Raw genomic sequence first — 27,616 nt, forward strand, 5'->3', positions numbered from 1 at the left:
GCTCCCGCCACACCTCCTCGCTGATAGCCCGCACCTCTGAGCGGCAGCGGCAGGAGCAGCGCTACGGGGATGCGGCGGGAAGGGGGAGCCGGTCCGGGGCGGCGATGGCTGCTGCTGGCGGCCCTGCTGTGGGCTCTTGGCTGCTCCGCGGCGGGGAGCGGAGGCCGGCGGCGGGCGGCCAGCCTAGGCGAGATGCTACGGGAGGTGGAGGCGCTTATGGAGGACACGCAACACAAGCTGCGCAATGCGGTGCAGGAGGTGAGGGGGCGGTGGGGGGGCGCCCGGAGAAACCCAGTGGAACCCCGCGGACTGGGGTAGTCCTTCCTCCCTCTCTCCCGCCCCGATCCCGACCACAGCGCACCTGCGGAAAGCGCTAGCTCTCAGCAGCATTGGTCAATCCCTGTCAGAAGCCGCCCTTCCACCTCCCGTGAGCGGGGGCCGGCCGGGTACATACTGCAGGGAACGCCGGCGACCAGCCCTGCCCGCGCCCCTCCGTGAGGAACTGCTACCCTGGAGCGGGGAGCGGGAAAGCCCCTTCAGCTCGAGGTCCGCTGCCTTGAGCTGGCCGGCGCGGCCGCCCTCAGGTGGGGAGGCAGCAGGCGGGGGAAAGGGCGGGAAGATCCCTCCGCCGCCTCTGGCGATGTTTCTGCTCACGGGAGGCTTTCCTGCCCCGCTGCCTGCGCCGGCTCCATCATCCAGTGCCCTGGGGCTGCCGGTGTCCCTGCGCTCGGGGTTCGCGTGTGTGTGCACTGGGGGCTGCCCTGGAAAGCTGCCTTTGCAGCAGTGCCGGCAGATAGGCACAAATGCAAGCGAATTGTCTCGATCCCGAAGTGAGGAAATAACGGTACGTGGCGAGGGGAGGAGTGCAGAGCTCTTTGTCTTTGTACTCCTGGAACGAGAGGTTATCCCAAACAAGTATTCAGAGGTGTAAGACAGTCCTGAAAACACGCGTGCAGAAACCGCTTGCTTTTGATGTAATTCCCTGTCATGATCTCAGATTGCTTGCCCAGAATCATACAGAGCCAGGCACTGTCTAGACGCCGAGCCATCGTCTCCTACCGCTATCAAAAGAGCTTGTTCCTTCTGTGCCGTTTTTCCTTCACGTTAACAATCTTCCTTCCAAGTTCTCTCATTAAAAATACATCGTAAAAAAAGTTAAAAATTAACGTTTTACTGACAGCCCCTTGGGGAAACACACCTTTGTTTACTACAGGTAATATCTCAACTCTTACTGACAGCCAGCTGGACAGTTGCTGAAGTCTACCTCTGTCATCCATTTCAATTGAACTGCAAACACATTGAGACAAACCATCTTTTAAAAGTATTCTTTACAACGCTGAAAATATGCTTACTTAAAAATGGGAATGTGGTGGAAATTTTTGCCTCTTTTCCTAAAGTAAGTGCTGGATTCAGGAATGGTCTGTATACAGCACAAAATGTGGACTATCAGAGCTGCATCATAGCAAACTGGTACTTCACACTTAAAAAGGTTTGCAGCTGTTGCTTAAAATAAACAGACTTGCCAGAGAGAGAAATCTTGTCTTGGGAAAAATTCTGCTGTTCAGCCTGTCTGAACCTGGGGCCTCCTTGCTCTGTTACAGCAGTTGCAAATAAGAAAGGGATGCAATTTACTGCAAGTTGTGTGGTTTACAGGACTCATGGCCCTTTGCTGGGCTTACTCTGTTTTCTGATTCGGAGAGCATGCCTTTGTTGACTCTTCCTCTGGCAAACAATGACTAGGAACTGAAATAGAGAATGAAATCTGGATGTATGCACTCTGATCGGTAGGATTGATTCTGTTGACTTCAAGAGGCTTTGGCTGTGTATCTGTCCTGCCTGAATATATTTTCTTCTCTGTCAGATGGTGAAGTCTGTCTGAAGTGTTTAGTGGTTTTCTGGGAGAAGATGAAAGCTGGCCTCTTGGCCTGTGCAGATATCACATTGTCACTAGTCTTTGCACACTTCTTCCTCACAGGGACTGATGGTCTAAACACTCCAGAGCTCCAGGTTTAGCTTTTCACTGCTTTTCCAGACCATTAAAAGATCTGCTGTGGTCACTGAAACAGCTGAGTAAGCGTTGCCATACAGGGGGATCTGTGCTAACAGGCACCACGTAATAAATCAGGGTATTACTGAGGGCTGCATAGGAAGTGTTGCTTGTTCTCTTTTGTGTAATTGTTGCTAATTATCAGTTGGTTTATTTAAATTTGACAGATGGAAGCTGAAGAGGAAGGGGCAAAAAAACTGTCAGAAGTAAACTTTGAAAACTTACCTCCCAACTACCATAATGAATCCAACACAGAAACCAGAATTGGTAACAAAACTGTTCAGACTCATCAAGAAATTGATAAGGTATGAGAAAACATTTATAGCAAGATGCTGGTTCTTATTTAACTTCTTCTTCATGTTTAGAGTTTGGGGTTTTATTGTTCCTTGCTTGCTTGCCTAATCACCATGTAGGGGCATATGTCATAGGAGATTAATGTGAAGTAATAATCTATTTTGAAGAAAGTGCCTGATGAAAATAGAACACATGTACAGCTATTATGTGGGTCATGAAAGAATGGTCATCTCCTGCTCAATTAGCTTCATTATAGTGACATTTTCAATAGATAAGGAAGTAGCCTAGTCATCTACTTTCTTCCCCCAAATTAGGATTTTATAAAAGTGACAGCAAAATGAGGAAAAAAAGGAGGGAGTGAGGGTGGGTTAATTACTGCACAATGCAAGACTGAGAGTTAACCGAGGACTAATTAAAAATGTAGATTGACGTTTTGTTCTTCTTTTACTATCTCAGATTACAGATAACAAAACTGGATCAACAGTTTTTTCTGAGACAGTGATTACATCTATAAAAGGTGGAGAAAACAAAAGAAATCATGTAAGTGGACACATTTTTGCCTCTTGAAAGTGAAACAAATACTTTGGATTTGTCCTTCAGAAGAAGATGACATAGTTCACCTAGCAAAATTTCTGAATGCTTTAAAACACAAAAAACCATTAGACATAGGATACAAAAATAGTTTTGCTTTTTAATTGACTTAATTTAGCAATATTATATCATGAATTCGAAGCAGAGTTTCAGTGTTGTACTTAACTGATGTGTTTCATCTGGATGTTCAGTTTGTCAAATGTGAATGTTGCACTCGAATAGCAAAGAGAGTTACAGAGCCCTTTCTGGTGACTGTGAGTAAATCCTCAGTATAACAGTGCTTCCTATATGTCTTCTCAGTGCTCTTGGGTTTCACTGAAAAATTGCTTCATAGACTTTTAACACTAGAAAATGAATCCTAAATTGTCTGTGGGGAGAGGAACAATATGTGGCAGTATTTGCTTTTCAGCCTAATGTAGTGATGGACAACTGGTTGCAAAATGTCACTTTGGGGAGGAGAGGGGTGGGACAATAAATCCTCTCCCCTGGAAATACAGTTGGTTAAGGATTCTCAAAACATTTCAAGAGATCAAGAATATTCTTTACCTAAGTCTTGCCAACATAGATACATGTGCTAAACATCAGCTGTCCAGGAGAAATTTGGCACAAACCCTTGCTTAGAACAACTGTTAGGTTTTTTTCAGTTATAGTCTTACCAAAATAGTCTTACCAAAATAGACTTTCTTTATGCTCTTACTACAAGAGGACTTGCCAGTATTTCCTTTGCTAGCTGGATGATAGGCAATCCAGATGTTTGCTTACAAGCAAATACGGTCATAATCTTCCAACCCAGTATGCAAAGGCAAACCTTTCAACCTTTTTAGTGCTGGGACACAATACAGGTGTTGTTTCATAATGTATTTGGCTTGCTCATGGTATCTAATCATGCTTCACAGATACACAAAATATTGCTAAGTAAGGTTTCTCCGATGAGCAAAGCTCCTCATAAACTTCATTTATCAAGCAACATTATCTGCATTTTCCTTATGGGAAGGTTGCCTCGGCTTAGTAAAAGCCAGAACTGCATCCTGAACCAATACCACTATTAGTCTTTCAGCTAAAGAATTTGAGAGCTGAGTACAACTTTTTGTCTGCTTCATGGTGTCAGTCTTTACTCAGTTATGAAGTAAGAGTAATCAGAACTGAGCACTTCAACGCCTAATTATTTAAATCCTGGGGCACTTTATTCATCAACATCCTTACTGCAGCAGCTGCTGAAACAAAACTACATTTGTTAGTTTACTTCCCCCTCACTCTCATTTTTTGACTTTCAGCATGCCCATGGTACAAACACCTTATTCAGATGTTGCCAAGTTAGGGAAAAAGCTAGATGTGAAAGGCAACTAACAAAATGTTTAATTGTTATATAAGGAGAGTGGGCAAACACACATAGATTATTTTGACTAAGAGTTGCCTAACAAGTAAATCTGAAAATACTTGAAAACTTTGATCATTAAAGAGGAATATGAATTACTTAGGGTGCTACATGTGAGAAGAACTGTTATTGGGGTAATGGCATGAGATAGAGAACTGGTAAATTCGGGTTACATTTTGCCTAGAAAAGGTCTATCAAGTGGAATTAAGTTTTTGTCCAAATTAGAAAGCATTTTTGCTTCCATCTGTAAACTTAAGACAAAGATACTGGGAAGATGAGTCACAGAAAACTTTGCACTGGGCCCCTAGGTCATTTGTATATACATATATTTTCCTATTTGGTGTCATGTGACCTTGTGGGATGTCCCAGTCACTTTTCAGGCTACAGGCTTCACAGACCATTGGATGGTGGAAGAGTATTTATGCTTCTTGCTGCTTATTATAAATGTTAGCAACAAAGTAATCCATGTATGGGTTTTGTATTCTCCAGGCAGTTAAAAACGGAAGCCTTTTGAAATCTGGATCTCTAAATACAACTAGTGCTGTTCTATAACACACATTCCTAATACCCATCAGTGATTCATCCTGATGTATAGTACACTGCAACAAGAGCTTTCTATAATTCTAGCTTTTGAAAGTCATTTGAAAAGGATGATGCTGATATCTTGTTCTGGGGATGGAGAATTTGGTAGCAGAGGCTGTAGGGAGCTGGCCGTTGGGAACAGAACCGCTGTTCTAATGCTGTAGCCTTCATACTGGTGCCTCTTTAGAACAGCACTTCTGTTTTGATTTTCAGTCTGCCAAGTAAAAGAAATAGGTGTATGCTATCACACAAGCTCAGCTTTTATGCCTGTAAGGAAACTGAATGCTGAAAACTAGAACAGTTTCATAGGTTTGGTTTATAGGCTTAGCTTATAAAAGTTAAAGATTCCCACAGCTCCTGCACTTCAGGTGCAAATTTGGGTGGTAAATACAAAAATTCATCAAACACCTCACTCAGTTAACTACCTGCTCTGAAGTGTAAACTCTATATAATTTATTGCTGCAGTAATTGGTAAAAACTGGAACCTTACAGCCCTTAGTTCACATTTATTCTGTGAGCCAATTTGAAAGCCACTGAAATCCGGTGGAGGGTTTTCCAGTGATGTTTTTGGGCCTTGAGACATGACATTAAAGCCCCCTGAACAGGCAAAGATGGTCTTGCCATGAGTCTGTGTTGCAATAATAAATCCATGTACTGGCTGGAATGAACTTCAGCCCTGGAGAAGCAGCTTCATGGAAAATGGCTTGTGTCTGCTTTTTTAGATCACAGCGCCTGTGCCACTGCTATGTCCTCATGCAAGCAAGTACAAGTACACACGTGTAGTGCATACAAATATACACAAGGGTTTGAAGATGTGCTATTGCAGAAACAATAAGGCATAATTTTCTTCCCCACTTCCTTTTCTCTCTCAGTATTTCTTGTCTTTGCATCACTAAAATGTTCATTTTAAACTGTGTTCTTTATTGCTGAATGGCTCACTTGAAAGTATTTTGATGGACAAGAGACTATTAGTATTTTAAGTTTCCAGAAGAGGAATTGGGCTGGTTGCCATTTTAGGAAAAGCAATCCAGGTTCTTCAGAGGAGCTGCATTATTTGGAGATGCCACTTACATTCCCAGGCTAGCTGCCATCACTTTCTCAGATGTCACTGAGGGCTGACAGTCACCAGCAGAGATGTCAGGCTTTGATCCAACATTTTTGTGTCTTTAAAGAGACCAAATAAAGGCAAGAGGTAGCTGGAAATGGTTTTATGTCTGTGTAGGGCTTTATATTCACTTGCTACTGGGTTTAAGGTTAAAATATTCTATGATTTACTTCTTTGGAGAACATAATTTAGCTTGCAAATTAAGAGTGTTTCCAGTAGTAAGATCAAGTATAGAACACAGGTAAAGTATCACCAGTCTTTATTACCATATAAAACTCAAAATGTTTTCTGGCTTATTGTCTAGTCCTATGTAAATATTGATACATTACTGTAACTAGTGAAAAATAAAAGGAACTGGTAAGATTTGCTGCACAAAGATTAGTTGCAATTCTTCCTGGTTGTATTCAGAGTAGTATTTTGTGTAAGTTCTCTCATAGCATACCTAAGATTTTTATTTTTCTATATTAATTGGATAAATAAAAATAGTAACAGCTTCCCTTTAGCAAATTAGGGTGTTGGTTTTTTTTTCTTTCCAGATTTTAATAGAAGCACATAAGGCTGTGTTCAATTCTCTTTCTTAAATGAGATTTTTTAAGGAGCTAGCATTTAGGGCTGGTGTACTAGGGAACAGGATGACTATCATGCATTTCTCATTTGGCTTTGGCACTATTAAAAACATCCCTTTCTTTTGCCTGACTGTGATGGTAGAGATTTGTGAGTAAGGAGAGGCGTGATTCTGTGCAAGGTGCTTGCTTTTCCTCTGCAGGGGTAGGTGTGTATCTGTATGCACACAGGTACTAGACACCACCTTCTGCAAATACAGCATCCGGTTAGTCTGTAATAGAAACTGGTGGGAGAGGTCTCATGATACCAAGCCTTCATTTCCATGGTAAGAGGCTGCTGTTTATATCCCTCAAGCTCTTTGCAGGGAAGACTATATCACTGTAAAACTGCTTTTGCAAGCTGATTAGCTCATAAGGATGAGTGGCTTGTGTTTGTTAGAGTAGAAAACAATGTGGAGAAAGGTGCAAAGGGAAATAGGATGCAGCCAAAGATGGGAAGAACTTTGCATTAGTGTTTTGAATTGTTCTTAGTTATGTTTAGGCTATGAACGTTGTTGAGCGAGGGAAATACCCTTCTTGTATGAAAAGCATGATGGAGCTTGTGCATACCCCTGATCTAACTCCATATGCAACAAATGCTTCCTAGTGATGCAGAAGCTAGTAAGATATTTCACTTAGCTCATGGATGACAGGATGCTCTTACTGTTGGTCACAATGTATCACTTAAGACCAAAGTTTTTTACCAGTCATCTGATGTTTGCTGGACTATAGCCAAAACACCTGAATGTTAGCCTCTTAGACTTAAGGAGTTTGTAAAGCATGTGTCATCTCTGATCCTTCATGAAGAAAGTTCTCCAAGGCAAGTGGGAGTCCCTCTGTAATTGCTATCTGAGGTATATGTCATACAGCTACATCTTTATTGACTCAATTTAGTCCATTCTGAGTTGGCTAGTTTTCTCAAAGAGAATGCTGTGAAAGGAAGTTGTGGATCCACACTGGGAATCAGTAGTGGAGAGTGTGTACAAACATTAAATGTTTTTTTAACGGTATAGTGCTGCAATGGCCATGATGTAGAGAAAAGTGAGACTTGCAGTTGCCATGGACTCAGACACCATGTTTGGTGACCCCAAATAAACAAGCAGGTGTAAACTGCTGCTAGACCTTTTCATAGTGAAGAGAAGCAAGGTGCCTTTTGCTGAGATGTGAGGTATACCAAGTAGATGTTTTGGCTGGAAACACAACAACCAGGGGTCAGAGAACACAGATTTTTATTGCATTTTTTTGGTCTTAAATGCCAGCTTGGATTTACAGGCAAAGAACTGACAGCAAAGGGGTTATACCTAATTAAAGGTGCCACAACCTGCTCTTGTTTGTGTCATGTGGAGTCTGAAATAATTCAGATAACTTTAGTAAATTTACCTTTCTAGTAACAAACAAAGAAATTAAAGAGTGACTAGGATTTCTTTCTTATTTCCTGTTGGTCTAGCTCAGTGTATATTTTTTTCTGTCAAGTTAGGCAAACAAAATTGTGTAGTACTAATTGATACTCTCAAAGTAACACTCTTCATTAGTAATTCAGGTCTATGCCTGTGTTTAGAAGTAATTTAAAGTTTGCCAGATCCTCATGTGCTACAATATATTTCCATTCCAATTAAAAAATAGTATTTTTATGTAAAATCAAGCTGGCTGAAGAGCTGTCTCACCATTTTTATCTATCTGGACAGTTACCCTTTGTGTAGCTAGATAGTAAAGGGAGAAAGATTTTCTTGGAAAACATCTCTCCTTACCAAAAATAAGCTACAGCTGTAACACAGTCACAGTGTCTAGAATTGGTTCAATGTTCTAGGTGATTGAGTTAGTAAAAACACAACAGTAAACCGGTAACAGTAAACAGTTTACCTGCAGAAGGCTACAAAACAGACTTTCTTTCATACTCAGTGCCCACTTACTGCTTCATTAATGTCCATCTAAGACCCATGCATCACTTCTAAAGCTTACAGCATTCTTGTTAGTTGCGGAAATTCTGAATGTTTTCATGTGTGGGGAGGTATGGATCACATTCCCTTATCTGCTGCTTTCTTGTTTACACATTGGTTGGTACAACCCTTCTGCAAACAAGCTGTGGAAAGGAATAATGTAAATCAAGGAGCAGTTGTTTACCTTTCCTCTGCTTTGAGTTCAGTCGTCTTACACATAAAATGCTGAATTTAGGGAACCAAGCTTGTCCAGATGTCCTCTATATATCTAAGATGTAGAGAGACAGAAAAACAAATCACCATGAATGCTTTTAGTTTCTGCCTCACCTATTTATCCTAAGAGAAATTAAATGTTTTGGGGTTTTTTATCTTCTCTGTAAGGTAACAGATAAAGTCAGGAGAATGAATCCTGTGTGCAGGCTGGTGACAATTTTGTGATCTGCTGATGCCTCATAAGAGAGCACAGTATGGACTGCCTTTAGACAGCAGTGAGAGTGCATCAGCAATGTTTACTCCACTCAGACCCATGTAGCAAAATTAATCACGTGACAGGAAAAGCTTTAAGGCAAAAGAGACATTTTTTTTGCACTGATTTTGATGACATGGCTTAAGCCATTTGCTCCAGTAGATACTTAGTTGAGATTGTAGCTGAAACTATGTTGTCTAATTAAGCAGTAAGCCTTAGCTGGTAGGGTAACAACATGCAGCAGAAGCTTTAGGAAATGCATGCTGCAGTACTGGATGCAAAACATGAATGTTTTGTCTTTTTAAAAACATCATCAGCATTTTTAAAAACAGGCAAGATTTGGCAAATGTGAGAAAAAAGAAGCACTGTTAAATGGTGGCTTTAAACCTGTCCCCTGAGAAACTCATTTCTGTGTCAGCTAAGTAAGTCTCACTTTGTTCTTCCTCCCATCTGATTCAGAAATAACATTTTGCTATCTTTGGGGGTGTGAGTATCTGGCTGACCTTTAGAGGGACTGAATCATGTGGATGGTTAGCACTGAGGAATACCACACCAGTGCATGTGTTAGCTGTCAAGTCATGGTTGTTCACCACTGCAGCATACAGAGAGAGCCTCCCTCCAGCTCTCCTACCTGTCCCAATTCTTACCTTAATAACAAGTCCACTTCTCCCTTCCAATTAGTAGTGTATCATAATACCACATAATTGGTAAAAAGATATACAGGGTGGAATGGAAATTTCAGATTTGGAAGTGACTCAGAGCTTGTTCTGAGCATTTCCTTTACATGAGGAATCCCTCAGACATGTTCCCTTAGAAGTAAACTCACTCCAGGGGAACGCAGAAGCAGCTTATTGCATGTAGAAATGTTGACATTACAGTGTCAGGCAAAGGGCAACCTTAGAGGTTTTTCTGTGTCAGATATTTCATATCCATCAGCAATGGGAAGTTTTGGTCCCCCACTAGGTGTTTGTCTTGGACTTCATACATGGTAAAAATGTGTGACATATTCACATTCTTATGGTCTTTTTTGGGAGACTTAAAGAGTGTGCTCAGGACTCTCTTTCATTGGAATTTGTTTAGGAATGACTGTTCATGAGCAGTCATCATCTCATGGTGTTGATATCCACCAGACATACTATTTCAGACTGAGAATTAAGGGGGAAAAAAAAAAAAAGGCTCTTTTGTAATCCTACTCAAATAGCTCAAAGAGGAGGTCTGGGAAAAGCCTCAAAAAGTCAGCATTACAACCCAGATGCCTACTCTATCCTTAGGCAGACATTCATCTCATCTGTCCTCAAAGTCCTCAAATGCTGGAAACAATTTATTCCAATGCTTTCCTATGCTCACTCTAAAGCCTCTACTACTGTAATTTAAACCCCTTCTTCTTCCATCTACAGCTCATGGAAAATAAATTATTCCCTTTCCTGTACAGGAACAGCAGAGTCCACACTGTCAGCTCTGCTATAGACAAAATCCACTGTAGATTTAATTTTTACCCATGTATTTCCATTCTAGTATCATGATCATTGACTGTTACCTACCTCAAATATAGTAAGTAAGTCTGCTGAAACTTTCAACTACCAAAAAAACCCCAAAAGGATATGAAATAAGAATGAAGTAGATAAGATTCAGGGTTTGAAACAAATTTGGTGCAGGTTGGTGTCTTACTCTGTGTGCTACTATTAATTTGGTGATTAAAATTAGCAAGCAGCTATTAAGTACAAAAATCTTATTGTGTACTGTTTTCCTCTTTGCACAGCTGTTTCACATCCTTGCTTTGTACAGCTTCTCTGGATAGCTTTGCTTTTATAAATTTTCAAAATTTACATAGTTTGGTAGTGAATCATGGAACCTTTGTAGCTCTGTAACTTTGCAGTGACAAGAGATGCCTGCAGTAAAATTCAGGACTGAGTGTGTAGCATGGCACCAACTTTCCTCGAAGCCTAAGGGAAGATTTTGCTGTCAGAATTTCTACCACCCTGGTGTACCTGTGGTACACCTGAGAAGCAGGAGACAGGAAGATAAAGTTATGTTACAACCTGTCCTGCCTGCAAATATGTGGGATGAGAGGAGACTTCTGCTATTACAAACAGCCACTGCAGTACGTAGCCCCATATGTATTTGGCTGTATACATATATATATATATATATATATATGCATATACACAGACCTTTGGTCCTTTCTTACTTGAATAGATCTTAAGTTTCCAGGCTAAGTTAATGACCTGCCAGATTATCATCTCTGGGGCTTTTCTACCAAATTTGCACAGTTCTTCTGGTTTGCATCCTCTGATCCATTGCAAAATGGATTGAAAAAAGTACTTGCACTGTGTTTCCTTCTCAGCAGCATGTGCAGAGGCTGTAGTCTTGCCAGGAACAGATTATTACATTGCTTCCTGAGGAAAAGGGGGGGTGAGGGAAGAAAAGTGACTCCTTCTGCAAAGAGACCTGCTATGAAGTTATTACATGACATACAGGGATTTTGACCATGCATGAACAGAACATGATCTGATATAGCGTCTAAGCATCATTTTTCTCATTGTCCTAAGACATTTGTCAGGATTATGTAATTTATATTTTTTTGCTTTTGTGTGTAGTTTCTTCTTTACCTGATGTCTCAGTTCCTTGAAGCTGTGGATAATATGGTGTTTCATTTATTTCTTTTTTGACCTGGGACATTAATTGTGTAGGTATCCAATCAGTGACAGGATTGCTACATTTGTGGTGAGCATAATCAGATGCTGTAGAAAGGGGTGGACTTCTTGCTCTAGTTTTGGTGGTGGGCAGTTTATTGGGTATCTGCAACTGCCTCAATTAATTCCTTAGGCTTTCTGACAGCATGTTAAGGCTAACACAACGATGTTCCTTTTGTTACCTAAAGCCAAGCTGAGGTGCCTTTGGGCCACCTTCAGTTATGTCATGTAGACATATTTTGCATTCATTCATATTGCAGCATGTGGAGAGCCAGAAATGAAGTTTTTCCCATTAAAATGGCTCTGTTTTCTTAACAGAAGAAAAGGAAACTGCTGAGTTGAACTGTGGAGAAGTTCAAGATAAAACTGAGGGAGTCACTTGTTTTCTTGTTTATTATTTTTGGGCATAGAAGTCACATTCCTGTTGAACAGCCACACAAGTAGCAGACTTTTTGACACAGCACTGGGATGTGACTAATACCATAGTTAGCAAGTTACATGTCTGCTCTTTTTAGTACATCTTTTATTACCAGTTGTTGTTTTTGTGAGTACTGTGCACTTAGCAGAATAGCAATAAGAGGTTTGCTCTGCTGGAAAGTATTACAGAGGTTTGAGGTATTTCAAGGCAAATTAATTCATATCTCATTAAAGATAAATGCATTATGTGCCCTGTCTAGACAACTAGGAGACTAGGAACTGGAAGGCTACAACAATTCAAACTGTGGTAGTAGTTTCCATCAAACAATATTCCATTCTGTGTAATTCTGCCATTTTTCTAATACATGTAGGACAGGCAGGATATAAAGTAGTTCTAATGCTTTTTTTCCTTACTACTCAGCAGTTTTTGCCATCTGCTGCAGTAATGGAGATCAGCCCTATGTGAAATTAAAACAAAACCTAGAAGGGAATATGCAATCACAGAAGCAAATATTAACTCTTGGAAGTGCTAATTGCTAGGAAATGTCAGTTTCAGTGTGAACAAGTGGTTTCACTACAGTGCTTCAGCTATGGCTGAAATGATCATTGTCTCACAGATGCAGCTAGGTGAGCTCTGGAACTGTCTGGGAAGGAGCTGTAGCTACCACTTATGATGTGAACACTGAGTTTTATCTGAGTTACAGGATTTTGAAAGGCAATTTATTTGTCAAGAGCTTCTAGGAAAAGGGGCTTTTGTTCAGAGAAGCTTTTGAAGCATAGTTGGCCCAGCAGACTGAGAGAGGTGCCCCCATGCATTTTCTATTTGTTTCACTAGTTTCAGAGTGGTGAGGAAGTTTTGCCAGCAGCAATTGTTACCTCTATGAAATTGGTGATATTTTTTTCTCTACACTCTAGCTTGTCAACTTGGAAGCCATGGAGGGTTAGGGATGAACACTTTGGAATGGCAGTTTTGGCTCACCGAGCTGCACAGGCAGTGCAAAGGCAAAGGCCTGTAGTCACCAACTGCAACTGGATCAGAATAAGCCAGCAAACTAGGACATACAGCTTACACAAGGAGTGGTTCTCTCATTTGAATCCATCTTACTGTTCTCAGGTCAGAGCAGTCAGGGACCTTGGCAGGCAACTGCTATGGAATTTCTCCACTACAGCTGCCTTTTATCCATGGAGACGTTTTCTTCTCCATATAGCCACTAAGCCCTACCTTAGTATTCAGTGTCTGACTTTGATTCCACTAATTTCTTGGGTTCTAAACTAAAGTATAAAGAGCCTAGAAGGAAAGGAAAGCTCATTCCCTGAGAAATACTGGTTGAAGATATTAATAGCAATGAGAGAGTTTTGTTTAAAAGGCTCTTTGAAGGAGTTTTTGAGAATGTGAAAGGAAGGCTGAGTATGAGTGGGGAGAGAGAATAGACAAATACCAATTTTCAATTTAAAAATCAACTCTTCTATTTCAAAAGTCCGACAGCATCAGAACAGACTTGAGAATATTTTCTAGTCTAAACTTAGGGTGTTAAAGTAAAGAGTAAAGCAAAATGAGCATGATTTCAGTACATAATATATCACCAGCAAAGCAGGGCATTTGAAATGCTTGCCATGATGAGGCACAGAAACCAGATAAACACTCTTAATGAATGTGTGTTTCTGTGTGAAACTTGGTTAATTCTGGCCTTGTGGTTCTGCTTTCTTAATGAACCAAATTCTTTACTTCTCTATATCCTTACTGTGTTACATCGGCAGAGGATAATGTGGTCCACAGCACAGTTGGCTACACTCTACCAGCCAAGTCAAGCCTGCCAAAAAAGCCTATAGCACCTTCTAGGCAACAAGTGTTGTTGGGTAGAGTGTGAAGATTGTTTTGTCACATCAGAAGAAATCTTTTTACCTTCTATGCCTTTCTGTGTCTCTGTAAACATTCAGCCAGAAGGAAAGCACTCTTGTCAAGACCTGTTACACCAGTTCTGACCTATACACTCCTGCCCCATCTTGTGCCTGTTTCCCTGGCAGCAGTGGTACTGCTGGACTTCACTGGCACTAACATCAGTCAGTCACTTGCTAGTTTTTCTTTCATTCTCAAGTAGTGAGAGTAGCCATTCTTTGGGAGAGCAAATAATGACTCGGTACAGTCTGAAAAGTCATGAAAATGGAAGTGTCTTTCAGCAGCAGTTGTTCTAGGGTCTTAAAATACAGGGAAACTTTTCCATGAGTTTCGGTGTTTTGTTGTTTTCCCCCCCCCCCCCCCGTTGGTTTTGGAACAGAGCCTAACCCCCAAATTGCTTTCAGGTGTTGCAGGATATTCACTGCTGAGTACAGTATTATAATAAGAGCCCACAGGATGCTGAGTGTATACTTACAGGTACCTAGCATGCTCTTCTCCATCCTGGCTTCTGCTGTTTGTGGGTCCTAGTATATCCGCTAATAACCAGACAATCCTGCTTTCACATGGCATTATTTTTTAGCACTTCTCAAACTGCATATTGTTTTGCAGCTACATATCATAATGGATTTCAGAGATGTACACCACTGCAAGCATAGCCAACTTGTTGTCTGCTTAACTTTTGTACTCTGCTGCATGTGAGAAGGCAGCACTCCCTCTCCTCACTTTACACACTGTTGCTCTTGCAAAGACAAAATATTCTGAGAAATAACTTAGTTGCAGAATTCCAGAAGAAAATTAATAGTTCCAAACACATTGCAGCTGATGAAGATATTTAGGTTTGTTCCTTGTCCAGCAACAATTGTATCTCAAGGCAACCTGATTAGGAAAGATCTGCAGCCTGATTAAGGGGCGGGGGGGGGGAAGGGGGGAGGGGAAGTTACACATCTGCATGTATAAGTATTACTGAGTTCTGAACTGACTGTGGATTATAATATCTGGGTGAAGGAGTTTGGTTTGGAGCGTGGCACAAAATTTTCACAGAGAGAATATGAAAGCAAGTTTTTTCCATGCCAGGAAAGAAAACCACGAAAGGATTTTTTTCCCCAACTGAAAACCCTCATAAAAGTGGAAGTCTGAACTGGTGGGATGTAATTCACTAAGAGGGGAAAGACGGTTTTTTGGTGGGGGACTTAAGAGAATGCAGTGACTGGAGTACTGCAACTTTGGTGTTAGGTGGGTTTGGAGGTAGAAAGTGAGTTATTCCATGAACTTAAAAACAATTATGGCAAGACTTCTCTTCTGTGGAAAATGACAATTGGAAAAACTGACTACACTGAAACCTGGCTGTTTGCCTGAAAGTGAATGGAACAGAAATGAAATAGTATCATTTTTTTCTGATTATGGTTTATAAAACAGGATTCATGAAAGAAGCTGACAAAGCCACAGACAGAAAATTGTCCAAAAAGAGCATAGCTGCTGGAGAGAAGTGGCTAACTGCTAACTTGGAACCACAAAACCTCAAACATGCTATAGAACATTTGGATTTTGACCCACTTGATTATGCAGCAAACAAGCAGAACACACATTGCTCTGGGATATTGGAGCTACAAAGACACTGATAGTTTGTCACTGCCTAAGCCAGACAATACTAATGCCTTCAAAGAGGAAATGTCTGTTGCTTAATTATAAGCATAGAACCTAAATATCAAGTCACTGACTTGAAAAGAATCAGGCCCTAGACTGTATTGAGCTTCTGTTCTGTGTTCTGGCTAATCCAGCTCTTTGAAAAAGTCTCAGATGGCTAAAATGAGTAATTTAGGTGAGGCACTGCCCTTCATGCAGAGCAGCCTTGTCTCACAAAAGCCAAGAAGCTTCCATGAGGTCTAAACTAGAGAAGATCTGAAGACAGTTCAGCTGTTTTGTTGTCATGTTTTCCTCTTTCAGTGATTATAGCAATTTAAAAGCTTCATTTAAACTTCCTGCTGAGCTAATTTTCAGCCTACATGAAACTCAAACCCTAGTTTGAACGGAGTGGGAGAAGTCAGCAGTTTGTGGAGAAATGATCTAAAAAAGTAGAAATAGAAAATTCATGGAATCATAGCATAGTTTGGGTTGGAGGGACCTTAAAACCTTAGTGGAAAATTTCAGTGAACACTACACAGATGACAGTTGATCTGCTCCAGCAAGTGAGATTAATGTCTGCCAAAGAGCAGCCAGCTAGATTCTTCAAATAAATCAGAGATTTTTGTTGTGGTTCTTTTGTTGTTTGGTTGTTTTGCCTTTTTTAAAAGCTGGCTAATCAGCCTTACAGCGGTACAAACCAGTGATGGAGTACAGATGACACAGAATGACTTATTCTTCTGTTGGTTTGATTGTTTCCAGCCTGGAGAAAACATGTTTTAGAGAAGAGGGTTAACCACTCGATTTTTAAGATGGGTAGAGAAAACACCCCCTCCCTGTGAACCAGACACTTGAGGGGTACACAAACATAGACACCTTGCTTTGTGTTAGGAGTTTCTTCCTCACTGCCATACTGTGGTGGTATATTCTGGGAAGGATATCTGATCAGTCTGTATGTTCATGGTGCAACATGAATGAAAGGTGAGCCATCTCTGCCAGAGTTGCGTGTGCAGCCTCTGCCTGAAGAAACTTTAGTCTGAGTTTGTGACTCAGATGAAGACTCAGTGTCCCTTTCACATTAACTTTTTTATTATGACTGAAATGATTCCAGGTTTAAAAAGCTAAAGGTGCTCAAGGTCCTTGCTAGCCTGAGGCCTACTCTAGCATCTTAGCTGGGTGGCATGAGGAAGCTATGAGGCTTTTCTTTCTTTCTCTAGGATGTGTGTGGCTCTTTAGTCCTTGTCAATCTTAAATTGGTATTCAAACATGTCTGCTGAACACTGCTGGTTTAGGGAAGCTAACCATGCTGTGGAGTTTCTGTGGTCAGCACTAATGCTGCTGGGGAAGAGGGGGGAAGATAGTAACATGGCTACCTGGCCTGGGATCAAGAAAGCTGTTGCAGAATGGTCTCCCACAGAGCATAAAGATACTGTTGGCTGCTGCAGCTGCTGTAGCATAGGATTTCTCTTTTGGTCTTGACCCCCATCTGAAAAACAGAAGTAATGAATCATACTTGTACTCTAATACAAGTAGAATAGATTTAACACAAATATCCTCCACCTCCTAAAAGAGCCCCACCACAACAACATAAAAACCAAAACAACCCAAAACCTGCAGAACAAGAGCACTTATTTTCTTAATTGCTGATATTAATATTTATACAAGAAGTGGAGCCACGTAACACTCTGAGGCCACAGTATTTAGGAATGCCAGGAGATAGCATTGTTCTGTTACAGAACCAGGGTTGTATGAAGAAAGGAAGCAAACTGTTTTGCTTGGTTCCCAAACAAATAGAATCAATCACAACTGTCTGCTATTTCATATGAGGTATGGATTTCTGTCACACAGGGGCTAGTTACACTTTAATCCTTTTCTTCAGGAGTGTATTATTGATGAAGACTGTGAAACGGGGAAATATTGCCAGTTCTCCACCTTTGAATACACGTGCCAGCTCTGTAAGACCCAGCGTATGGTAAGTTCTGAACCAGAAACAACTTTGGGTGCTCTTTAGAAACTCAGTGTATAAATTATTGTTGCTAATGTCTGCAAGTTAAAACTGATAGAAAACAAGATACAGAGTTTTCTGCTTGAGGTTCACAACTGGATGTTTAGAGTGTCCTGGGTTGTTGGGTATTTCTACCTGTTAACACACCTGAGTTTCGAGGTTTCTGTTCTCAGATGCTTTGAAACCTGCCCTCAGTTGGTCTTTTCCAGCTCTTGACTCACAGAGAATTGCAGTAGCCTGAAGCCTAATTTCATGCCTTCACCGACAGCCTGGACAACACTGTAGCACCATTGTTACTGTATGTGGATCACTTATGTTACTTGATTCTGTGGATCTCAGGAGGCAGTACATTTCTGTCCTTTGAGCTAAGATAATGTTCTTGCCAGGAGTTTTGGTTAGATTACCTTCTGTAGGTGACAGGTGCCTAAGAAGTTAATTTTTTTTTCTGTGGTGAAAAAAGCAGTCTGTCAAAAAGGCCATTTATCTGTTCATTTTCACCGAAGTTCTGCTGATGGCCCCTTGTGAAACAAATACTCTCAAAGCATTTGTAGACAGTTAAGTCTACAAGATGGTGGGATCAGTTCCCTAACTTAGAACCCCTACAATTACCAATTATTTTTCTTTTAATTAGTAGGTCTTAGTAGTCCTGCTTAGCATAGTCCTGCTTCTGGCCCTCTGTTAAGCGTTTCCTCTGGGATCCACTGGAAAAGAAATTCTGATTTTGTATGAGTGCCCAGGCAGGACTTTACAGAGACAGAAAAAAGCTGTTAGAATGCTCACCTAGTAGCAGTCTTCTGAGAGATTTATCAAGCTACCTAAAAACCCCAACAAAGTGATGTAGCACATTTATTAGGTTGATCTATTAGGTGTATAGTTGAAACACTGGGACAGTGGTCATACAGAGCTGGCTTTAGCTGGAGATTTGCAAGGATAATTTTTTTCCCCCCAAAGAGTGTCTTTTTCAAAGATTCTTAGTTACAGATGAGGTCTCATTCTGATTGCACTGAAAATTGGATTTTAGTAAGAATTCTTTAGCTTTGCTCTTTGAAAGCAATCCTTCTGAACAAGTTGTAAATTCCTGAATGAATTCAACAATAGAAACAGTCAGGAATTTTCCATTGATAATGTTCCAATTTGATTTTTTTCCCCCTTGACTGCAAAAGGCTGCCCTGAAATCCGTATTACACTGGAAGATGCCTGCCTGCTGTTCAATTGTGATGTAAATGCTAACATAAAATTTCAGGGTTTGTGAGATTGTAAGTATGATGGCATCGAAGGAGTGCTGTTACTGACAAACAGTCCACGTGTGCTTGAAGTTGAGGAGCTAAGCAGGTCTAAATAGCAGCAATATGACATGCATATGTTTAAAGTGCATACATGCAGCTGTCTTCAGCACCAGGATCTAATTCTGTTTGGCTGTCTGTTGTCATGCAATTAGTGCTAGAGTGACAGTACTGTCACACGCTTTTTCCATGTGCTAGCCCTGCTCACGGGATGTTGAATGCTGTGGAGAGCAGCTGTGCGTTTGGGGCAAGTGCAGGAAATCCACTTCAAAAGGAGAGAATGGCACCATTTGTGAGAACCAGCATGACTGCAACCCTGGAACCTGCTGTGCTTTTCAGAAAGGTACAGAGGTTTTGCTTTTTATCCTATTCATTTTACAGCACAGGAGTGTCAAGATTTAGCTCTTTTTTCCCAGGTGAAGTGGTTAAATCTCTGCAGAATCAACAGGTCCTTCTCCCTTGGCCTGCGGAGTGCACTGTGTTAACTTCATTGTAAAGTATCAGTAGAGCTAGGAGAGAGAAACAGCCTAATAGAGGTGCACAATGGTGAAAGAAAAACCTATTGCTTACTAGATGAGACCAGCATGAGAAGCATAGAAATCTGCTGTTTCTAAAAGACAGTCTCGGACATTGAAAAGCCTCAGAGCTGTGTGTCAGATTCTAACCCAAAAGAACAAAAAGAAGAGATTTTTAAAAGAACAAAAGGAATTACTGAGCTACTGACAGTGGCTTTCCCTTCATATCAGCAAGCAGACCATCAGAGTCAGATTACAGATGGATTTCATACTCTGAGTTTTATATGAGCCTTCCAGGCACCATGCTATGCAATACTGACTGGACACAGAGGAATGATGTTCCAGGTTATGTTGTCAGTCTACATAGCAATGTAATGTTAATGTCATGTTAATGCTGCCTGATCAGGGCCCAGCTTCTTCTACTGTTTCTACTCTCTCTTTCCTCACTGCTTTGATCATAGTTTGCCTTAATTTTGTAGTGACAAGATACAATTCCAACTATCTTTCTACACCAAGTAGATACTTCTCTAGAGAGGGTTTTCCTGGCTCTTGCTTTGAACAAAAGGTGACCTTGTATCTTCACTGATAGTTGAGTTGCCTGTCCTGCCTCCAGCCTGCTGATAGATTAGGCTACTAGGGCATTTCAGAAAAACAAAGGAGAAAGATCAAACAGCATTTAAAGGCACATGGGTCTGCTCAGCTTTTCCTTGTCATTATAGAGCATTATATACCAGACTTCTGATGTTAAGTTCAATTTCAGCAAGTTTATTAGAGCACTTTTATTCTCCTCTCCACTAGGTTTCTGCCTAAAGCATTTACAGACTTTGCCAAGCTCTACCAAGAAATTTTTTCACTCTGATTCTCAAATTAGATGAAGAGAGCACTTTGAATAAATGCCTTTTACCATGAAGGACTTTGAAACTCTCTGCTGCAGACACAAGTAAATCAGTAATATGTGTCCATTGGTGTTAGTAGCACTAAGTTAGTCTACTGTGAGGGTAATACTGCTTCTGTAGCACTGTTTTTTTATGGGATCCAAAAAAGCTGTGTCTTGATGATGATTTTTTCAGCTGCATAAGGCATTCACATTAATTTGAGTTTAAGTTAGTGCTTGGCTTGAAATGGAATTTACTACAAACCTGTAACTCAGGAAGGAACAATACAATAGGTGAGAATATGGACTGAAACTGATGGAACACCATTATTAAAACTTCAAATGGAGCTGTCAATAGCAATGGATTTTTGTTCTCAAGTTGTCTGATTTAGCAATGCTTCAGGATTTTTCAGGTTAGGCCTAAGCTCAAGGCCTTTATTAATCTCTAGAGTATTGCAAAAGGCTGTCCTAATAAAGATTGGACTGTCTTTACAGTGTATTTTTTACATAAAAACATAGCAACCTATGGAGCCTCTGCTGCTTAAGATACAGTGTTTTGGAATTAGGACCTGCTAAGTCATATATCTACATTAAAACATTTGTATTCAGACACAGAGAGAGAGATTTTGACCAAACCTATTCTAAAAACTTAAATTCTGAACTTGCCACATATTCTATTCTGCTCTACCACACACACAAAGAAAAAAAACAAACCAAAAGCAAAAAGAGGTGAGTGAAGATAAGGAGGATGGGAGGTTTGATAGGAACATCTGGAAGAGCTGATTCAAGACTGACACTGTTGATATGACACTTCCTTCCAAATAATTTCTTACACAGGTTGAATTTCACCCCTGTGCAGGAACAAGGGGGTGAAGCCCTAAAAGCCATCATACAGCTTTGCCTCCTGTAGAATTACTCTAATAAATTAAATGGCTGAGTAGTTTTTGTAACCTTGTTATTTAATCTTTGAACAATTCCTCTGTATCTGTAACCTCGGCAAAGAAACAGAAGAAATAGGAAAAGTAACAGAGCTCTAAATAAATACTTCTCTATTCAGTCTTTAAACCATTAATGCTGTGCATTGCAAAGGTTCACATTTGTGTTAGTTTCCTGGGACTTAGAACAGCCTTCCAAAGCTCCAAGGCAAGGGAGTAACAGTACTCTGTACTGGCAATAGTCACTTCATGAACAAGCTTGAATATCAAATGTCTTACTCCCACCTAGTGGAAATAACATTGTTATGTCTTCCTAATGTGTAAGGGGTCTTAAAAAGAAGTCAAGTCTGTCTTTTTGTATCTTTGTAGACTTGTAAGATTAGGTTACCTCAGTCCAACAGACAGTTAACAACTTCTCATAACATTAATTTACTCTGGAATGCAGAATTACTGTTTCCTGTGTGCACTCCATTACCTGAAGAAGGTGAACCCTGCCACGATCCTTCAAACAGACTTCTTAACCTGATCACCTGGGAACTAGAACCTGATGGAGTACTTGAACGATGCCCATGTGCAAGTGGCTTGATCTGCCAAGCTAAGAGGTAAAGATCAAACCTGTAGCTCTGTTTAGGGTTAACACAAATACAGTAATACATGTAGTGCGTATCACCTGCCATACTGTCACATGGACAGTAAGATAAAGCTGTTCTGTTAATTTGTGTGGTGAACTTGGAGGATTCAGGTAACCTCTTTTAGTAAAAGAAACAGCCTACCTCTGCCTGGATAAATATTACTAGTGAGTGATAAATACTGAAACAATCAGATTAAATCCTACAGAATATGGGAATATTCTGACCACAAATGGAAGCCTTAGAACTTCTAGAAAGCAAAACATTCAGGAATTCAAAATGTACACAAAAGCTTCAGGAACATCTTTATTTACCCTTTGTTTCCAGTTAAAGAGGCTGCAGCTTTAAGCAGTGCCTGCCACAAGACTGTCATAGGGACCAGTAGCCTTTTCTGTCCCATGCAGTGCAGAGAGACAGCAAATGGACCCTGCTCAAGTTCTATTTCCCTGCCATCCGTCAGTAAATATAAATCATTATTGTTCCCTTTGAAAGTTCCTACCACACCTGGGATGCTGGTCTGCAAGCCACTGAAGCTGCTTTTCAAAATAAAGACAGCAGCAAGTACAGCTAATTACATGATCCTGTTTAGAATCAAATATATAATGCTCAGTTTTCTCAACTCTATGGCTTGATAGCAGGCAACATTTTGCTGCAATCCTTTCAAACTGAAACATCATGCACTTCTTAACTTGGTGCTATGATAGGAACAGAAAGGACTAGTCATGATTTCTGCTAGGTGGAAAGGCCAGACTGAGCTGAGGTCCACTGCCACCTTGTGTCCAGTATCAAACATTTTTTGGTATTACTTTCTTTGCTCTAGCTCTGTATGTGGAATTCTCGTCTTTAACTCCTCATGTAAGAATCAGATGCTTATGAAGTCAGCTAAGGTAGATGAGGCAGTATCATGCATTCAACATGCTTTCAGGTTGGAAGGGAATAAAGATTTTTATTAAGGAACTAGCAAAAGAACATGAGATTTGCTGTATGATCAGCTGTCTTTTTCCAACAGCTACAGCACTACATCTGTGTGTGAACTGTCTGCTAATGACACGGGGAATAATGAAAAAGAAGACCCCTTAATCATGGAGGAAATGCCATTTCTCAGCTTGATGCCCAGAGATATTCTTTCCGATTATGAAGAGAGCAGCGTCATCCAGGAAGTGCGCAAAGAGTTAGAGAGTCTGGAGGACCAAGCAGCCTTGAAGCCTGAGCCCGAGTCAGCTCATGACCTGTTTTTGGGAGATGAAATTTAAAGTCCAACCAACAGACAATTCAGTTGTTTCTAGAAATTCTGTCAGTGTCTTGCTTCTATAAACCCTAAACACGTACTGCTGGATAGAAGTGCAATAAACGGTCTGCAATGGCATCCTTTACTGTGCACCAAACCTGCATGTTCTAATTACTGAATTAATTTAATCCTTGGACCAAACCTTATGTCAAACAAAAATGAGAAACAGACAGATTAGTATTTTACCCTTGTACTTAAATAAACTTATCAGTACTGGTGTGCATTCAAGAATACATATAAGCATAAGTAATCCTAAGTTACTAGCGACTGCAGGAGTGACTTTGATCTACAGTATGATTGCTTTGGAGTGGTTTAGTCACTGATTTTCAGCAGTTTAATTTTTTTTATTTAGAAATACAATTAATGAAGCTGATTCTGGATGTCATGTGCCCTTATTTTAGTTGAATATACCCCAAGCTGCTTTTCAGGGGTGCACAATGGATGCCATCTGTCCTGCAACAGTCTGCAGTGCAACTTCAGAACTGGTGGGCCATGGCTAAAATATCCCTTGAGTGTTACACTTTCATATACAATGGTTGCTGACCTCCCTTACTACATAAAGAGCATACTAAAACCACCACCTACAACCTTTTCCATGCAATTAACTGTCCACCACATTAACAAATACTATGCCCATTCTTGTATAGATATAACACATGGGGTCGGAACTTTCCACTTGACTCTTTAGGGCTCTGTCTCAAGAGCAGAAAAGGGGATTTAAAATTGCAGAAGAGCCAGGTAACTAGGCTGAATGCAGAGAATACAGATTCTTTATTGTGCACTGTGTGTGAAGCTATCAGTACATAGAATAGTGCAGCTACAGTGACAAGGCTGTGCCTAAGCTAGAGCCAAACACAGTGCCATAGGTTTGGCAGTATTCTGCACTGCATGGACACACCTGCCTGGGTAGCAGCAGTTACAAAGGTCTGCTGACCATTCCATCATCACCTGCCTGTTCTGAGGGAGGCAGTGGCCAGCAATCTATTACTTCACTTTAGCGGTAACACGACCTAAAGATCTTCTTGTATTTAGAGACTTGTGCATCTCCTACTTGACTTTATTACATACAAAGCAGCTTCTTTATGGTTTGTGCTTTTAATACCCTTTACAGGCATAAATCCGTGCATGTTACCCAATGTGATTATCACTACCTTTTCAGAGGTTGGTGATTTAAGAAATCAATAGCAAGCCAGGAGTAAAATCCAATCCATCACAGTTCCCAGCTGTCTCAACAGTTTGCTATAATGGTTCTTACATCATTAATGGTTTTTTTTGGAGAGGTGTAGATTTCACCATCTGTTACTGCACATGGTAAAGCATTACACAAAGTTCCTGCCAAGTAACTTTGTAGGGCTTCTTCCCAAATAATCCCTAATGCTTATGTCGAATTTGGAACAGTAAGCACCAGTAACTTAACAAGAGCAGCTACATGACTCTGCTACTAGCCTACAAGTCTTTACCACTTACAAATCCAAGAAAGCTTTTCAACAAATTCCTTGGGTACTGTAATTATTTTTACTAACAATTATCATCATGAACAGGAAGGGTATTTCATCAGAACAATCTTTCAGTGTCCTATTTCAGGACAGCATTATTCTCCCTTCATGTTTATTGATGCCTCAAGCCCTGAAAGATCAAGTATTAGTATTCATCAGAAGTTCAGTAAGATTTCTGCTGAACTAAACAGATTAGAAATTTAAGGCTTTTTGCTTAAAATGCCCATGATCAAACACAAAAATGTTTGAAACTATGGGAATATAAAGCAGATGCTGCAAAACACCTCCTAGAGTAGAGTTTATTCCAGTACACTTCAGTGGAAGGAAGTGCATCTCTGGACAGGAAATCATTAAAAGGATACCCCCCAGTCCTCTCCAGATTTCTGCCAAGACTCACAGGTTTAAAGTTAACTTCCTCAAAAAAGTTCTCAATACAAGTTTCCTCAGTAGAGCTAAATAAAGCAAGCCAGCTTTGGAATTCTTTTCCTAATCATGTTTTATTCTTTCTCTACCTTTTTGCCTCTCCAAATGTCTGAATTTGAAGAAAATTCATTACTCATTTGATAGTTATTTTTCTCTCTCTTCCAAAACCTGTACAGAGCCTTCAGCAGTCTATACACAGAAGTAAATGGTCATTTAATGAAGTACTCTACCTACTGGTTGGCACTCACTATGCTTCCTTTGCTTCTGCTCCCACCTCATCTGTGTCGGAAAGAGGTGGCACAAGTGAAGCTGAAGAGGAAGAATGAAGGATTCCTCTGTGCAGCACCTGGTTCCCAAGGTGCCAGATTCTTTGGATTTTTTTGGGTTGCAGTGGGTGAGCATGCAAGGAAGAACTGAACGTTGTTATAGAAAAGCCTTCCTCCTCTCTGGGGCAGATCTTATCTGCTAATCCTCCTTGAAGCTTAGAAGTTTCACTACTGAGGAATTCAATTCTGGAAATTTACAGTTGAAGATTTGGTATGAGTGTAAGCAGAAGAGCAAGACACGTGATGAACCTTTCTCTAGCACTGTGTAGAGACAGGGGTGTGGGCACATGCACACAACACATACTCATAGCCTTACACTTCTGACAGTGCCTTGGGGAAGTTGTATTGCCATGAAGTAGTTCTGTCACGTTTCAGATAACCCCCACAGCATTTAACAATAAAAGTAACACAACAGAATGAACAAATGTTTTATTGGCATGTTCATTGTTGTAAACAGCATCTGGCATGAAAAAGTTTACCAAAATCTTTTTGATTGTTATAAATTAGGTGGTTTTTCAAAAACTGCAGAGAATTGTTCTCTATTGATCTTCATGGACCAAAGCACAAAACTGCTGTTCCTAGGCTTTGCAATGAAATCATGTTGACTGCATCAGTCTTTGCATGACAACCTGAACTACCAAGTTTGTAAGTTGAGGTGTTAAGAGGTTGCCCCATTATTGGACTACATACAGCTACGGAATCAATGCTGGGAAAAATAAAATTACTTTCAGTGGGTGGAGAAGACACAAACCTGCAAGAGCCTCAAAGACAAAATGTACAAAAAGTAGCTGAACAAAACCAAAAAGTTCATTAACGAGGGGAAATACAACCCTAAAGTACCCAGCATCATCAAACAAAATGAATACAAATTTAAATAGGCAACTCTACTTCCAAATGTACACAATGAATGTTGATATGTGAAAAGAAATACCATGGTAAATAGCTGAACTGCAGTTCTGTTAAATGGAGAGGGCAAATTTTATTTACACATTGAGCTCCTGTAATCTACTAAAAACCAGTTTACCTTACAACAGCACTTCTGCAAAATGAACAAACCCCTGCTGGCAGCTTTCTGCAGACACCTCTCAGACTACCTGCTTTATGGAAGAATATTCTTAAACCTTACCCTTGCAGCACTTCCATTTTTATGCTCGACCTTTTCTTCTGCTTTTCTAGAACCCACGTGTTAACATTTACTTCAGACTCTCTGATGAGGTAATGTGTGTATCAGTGAAACAAACAGAAAAAAAGGATTCTTTCATGGCCTTTGCACAGCTTTTATTATTAAGCTATGAATATCCTGTTTGAGGCTAGTTTCACTAGCTACTATGTGCACACTGTCCTCAAAAATTTCCACTCATTTCCCTCCCCGCCCACTTTTTAGTTCTAATCTTTTATTTGCACATCCCTTTTAGCTTTACAGTACATTTGACTATAGTGCACAACATGATTCCAAGTCAAACAGTGACCCAGCGGGGCACTGAGCTTCTGATTGGTAACGACCCAACCAGTGCTGGTGTCAGCGCTTTACACCTAATGAGTGTCCTGCCGTAATGGCACTACACAGTAGTAGTGAACCTTTTTATTTGAAACAAAAAAATTCCCCAGGGAAAATGCTATAGTGAGTATCAGTCTTGAGTCAAATCTTTATTTGGTGCTCCATCCAGATAAATTTTTAGTGCTTTTTCTTTACGAGGAGAGTAGGTTACCCGGTGTCCAGTTTTCTGGAGCCTGCTGCTTTCTTTTTTCATCAGTTCATTTCTCTGCTCATCTGTTAATTCCATTAATTCTTCAGTTTTATCCCTGAAATGAAGATGTGTTAAAATTCAGATTAATAAAATCACCACAATTGGATTTATGTCCTTCCTCCCCCCCCACATTTGGAGCATCTTCATAAAAAACACAGATAAGCATAATACTACTCCTCACAGATTATTTTCTTCCCCAGAAATGAACACTGCCTAAACCTGCTTTTCAACACACAGTGGGGTTTCTAACCAACAGCAGAAAGCAACAAGAAACAAGCCTGTACTCCTCCATCTACCTATAAGTCCTTCATAGACAGCTACAACTCTGCACTTTATTTGGTCAGTGCCAACAGCAGGAAGCAGCCTGTCAGCCAGCCCCTAATGAGAAACTACCAGCTGCTCACCCAGGTAATTTTCTGCAAGGCCAGCACATGATCATCAGCTGTTTCCCCCAAACTCACATGTAAC

General features: G+C 40.5%; 2 protein-coding genes across 7 annotated transcripts in view; one reads left to right on the top strand and one right to left on the bottom strand.

Moving 5' to 3' along the window:
* Positions 1 to 27,205, top strand: DKK3 (dickkopf WNT signaling pathway inhibitor 3). Its single transcript, XM_068147979.1, has 7 exons — positions 1 to 258; positions 2,215 to 2,352; positions 2,798 to 2,881; positions 17,506 to 17,598; positions 19,113 to 19,257; positions 21,684 to 21,840; positions 22,877 to 27,205. The coding sequence occupies exons 1-7, from the start codon at positions 70 to 72 to the stop codon at positions 23,118 to 23,120; spliced, it is 1,050 nt and encodes a 349-aa protein (XP_068004080.1). The 5' UTR covers positions 1 to 69; the 3' UTR covers positions 23,121 to 27,205.
* The window catches only part of USP47 (ubiquitin specific peptidase 47), a 43,805-nt gene continuing 42,003 nt past the window's right edge, over positions 25,815 to 27,616 (bottom strand). For all 6 annotated transcript variants that reach the window (XM_068147975.1, XM_068147978.1, XM_068147974.1 and 3 more), the window contains one exon: positions 25,815 to 27,203. In XM_068147975.1, the coding sequence (XP_068004076.1) occupies positions 27,029 to 27,203 (175 nt within the window). In that variant the 3' untranslated portion in view covers positions 25,815 to 27,028. The remainder of the gene's footprint in view (positions 27,204 to 27,616) is intronic.

This window comes from Melanerpes formicivorus, unplaced genomic scaffold (genome assembly GCF_026170545.1).
Source record: "Melanerpes formicivorus ecotype bairdi unplaced genomic scaffold, bMelFor1.0.p_v2 SCAF_16, whole genome shotgun sequence".
NCBI lineage: Eukaryota > Metazoa > Chordata > Aves > Piciformes > Picidae > Melanerpes > Melanerpes formicivorus.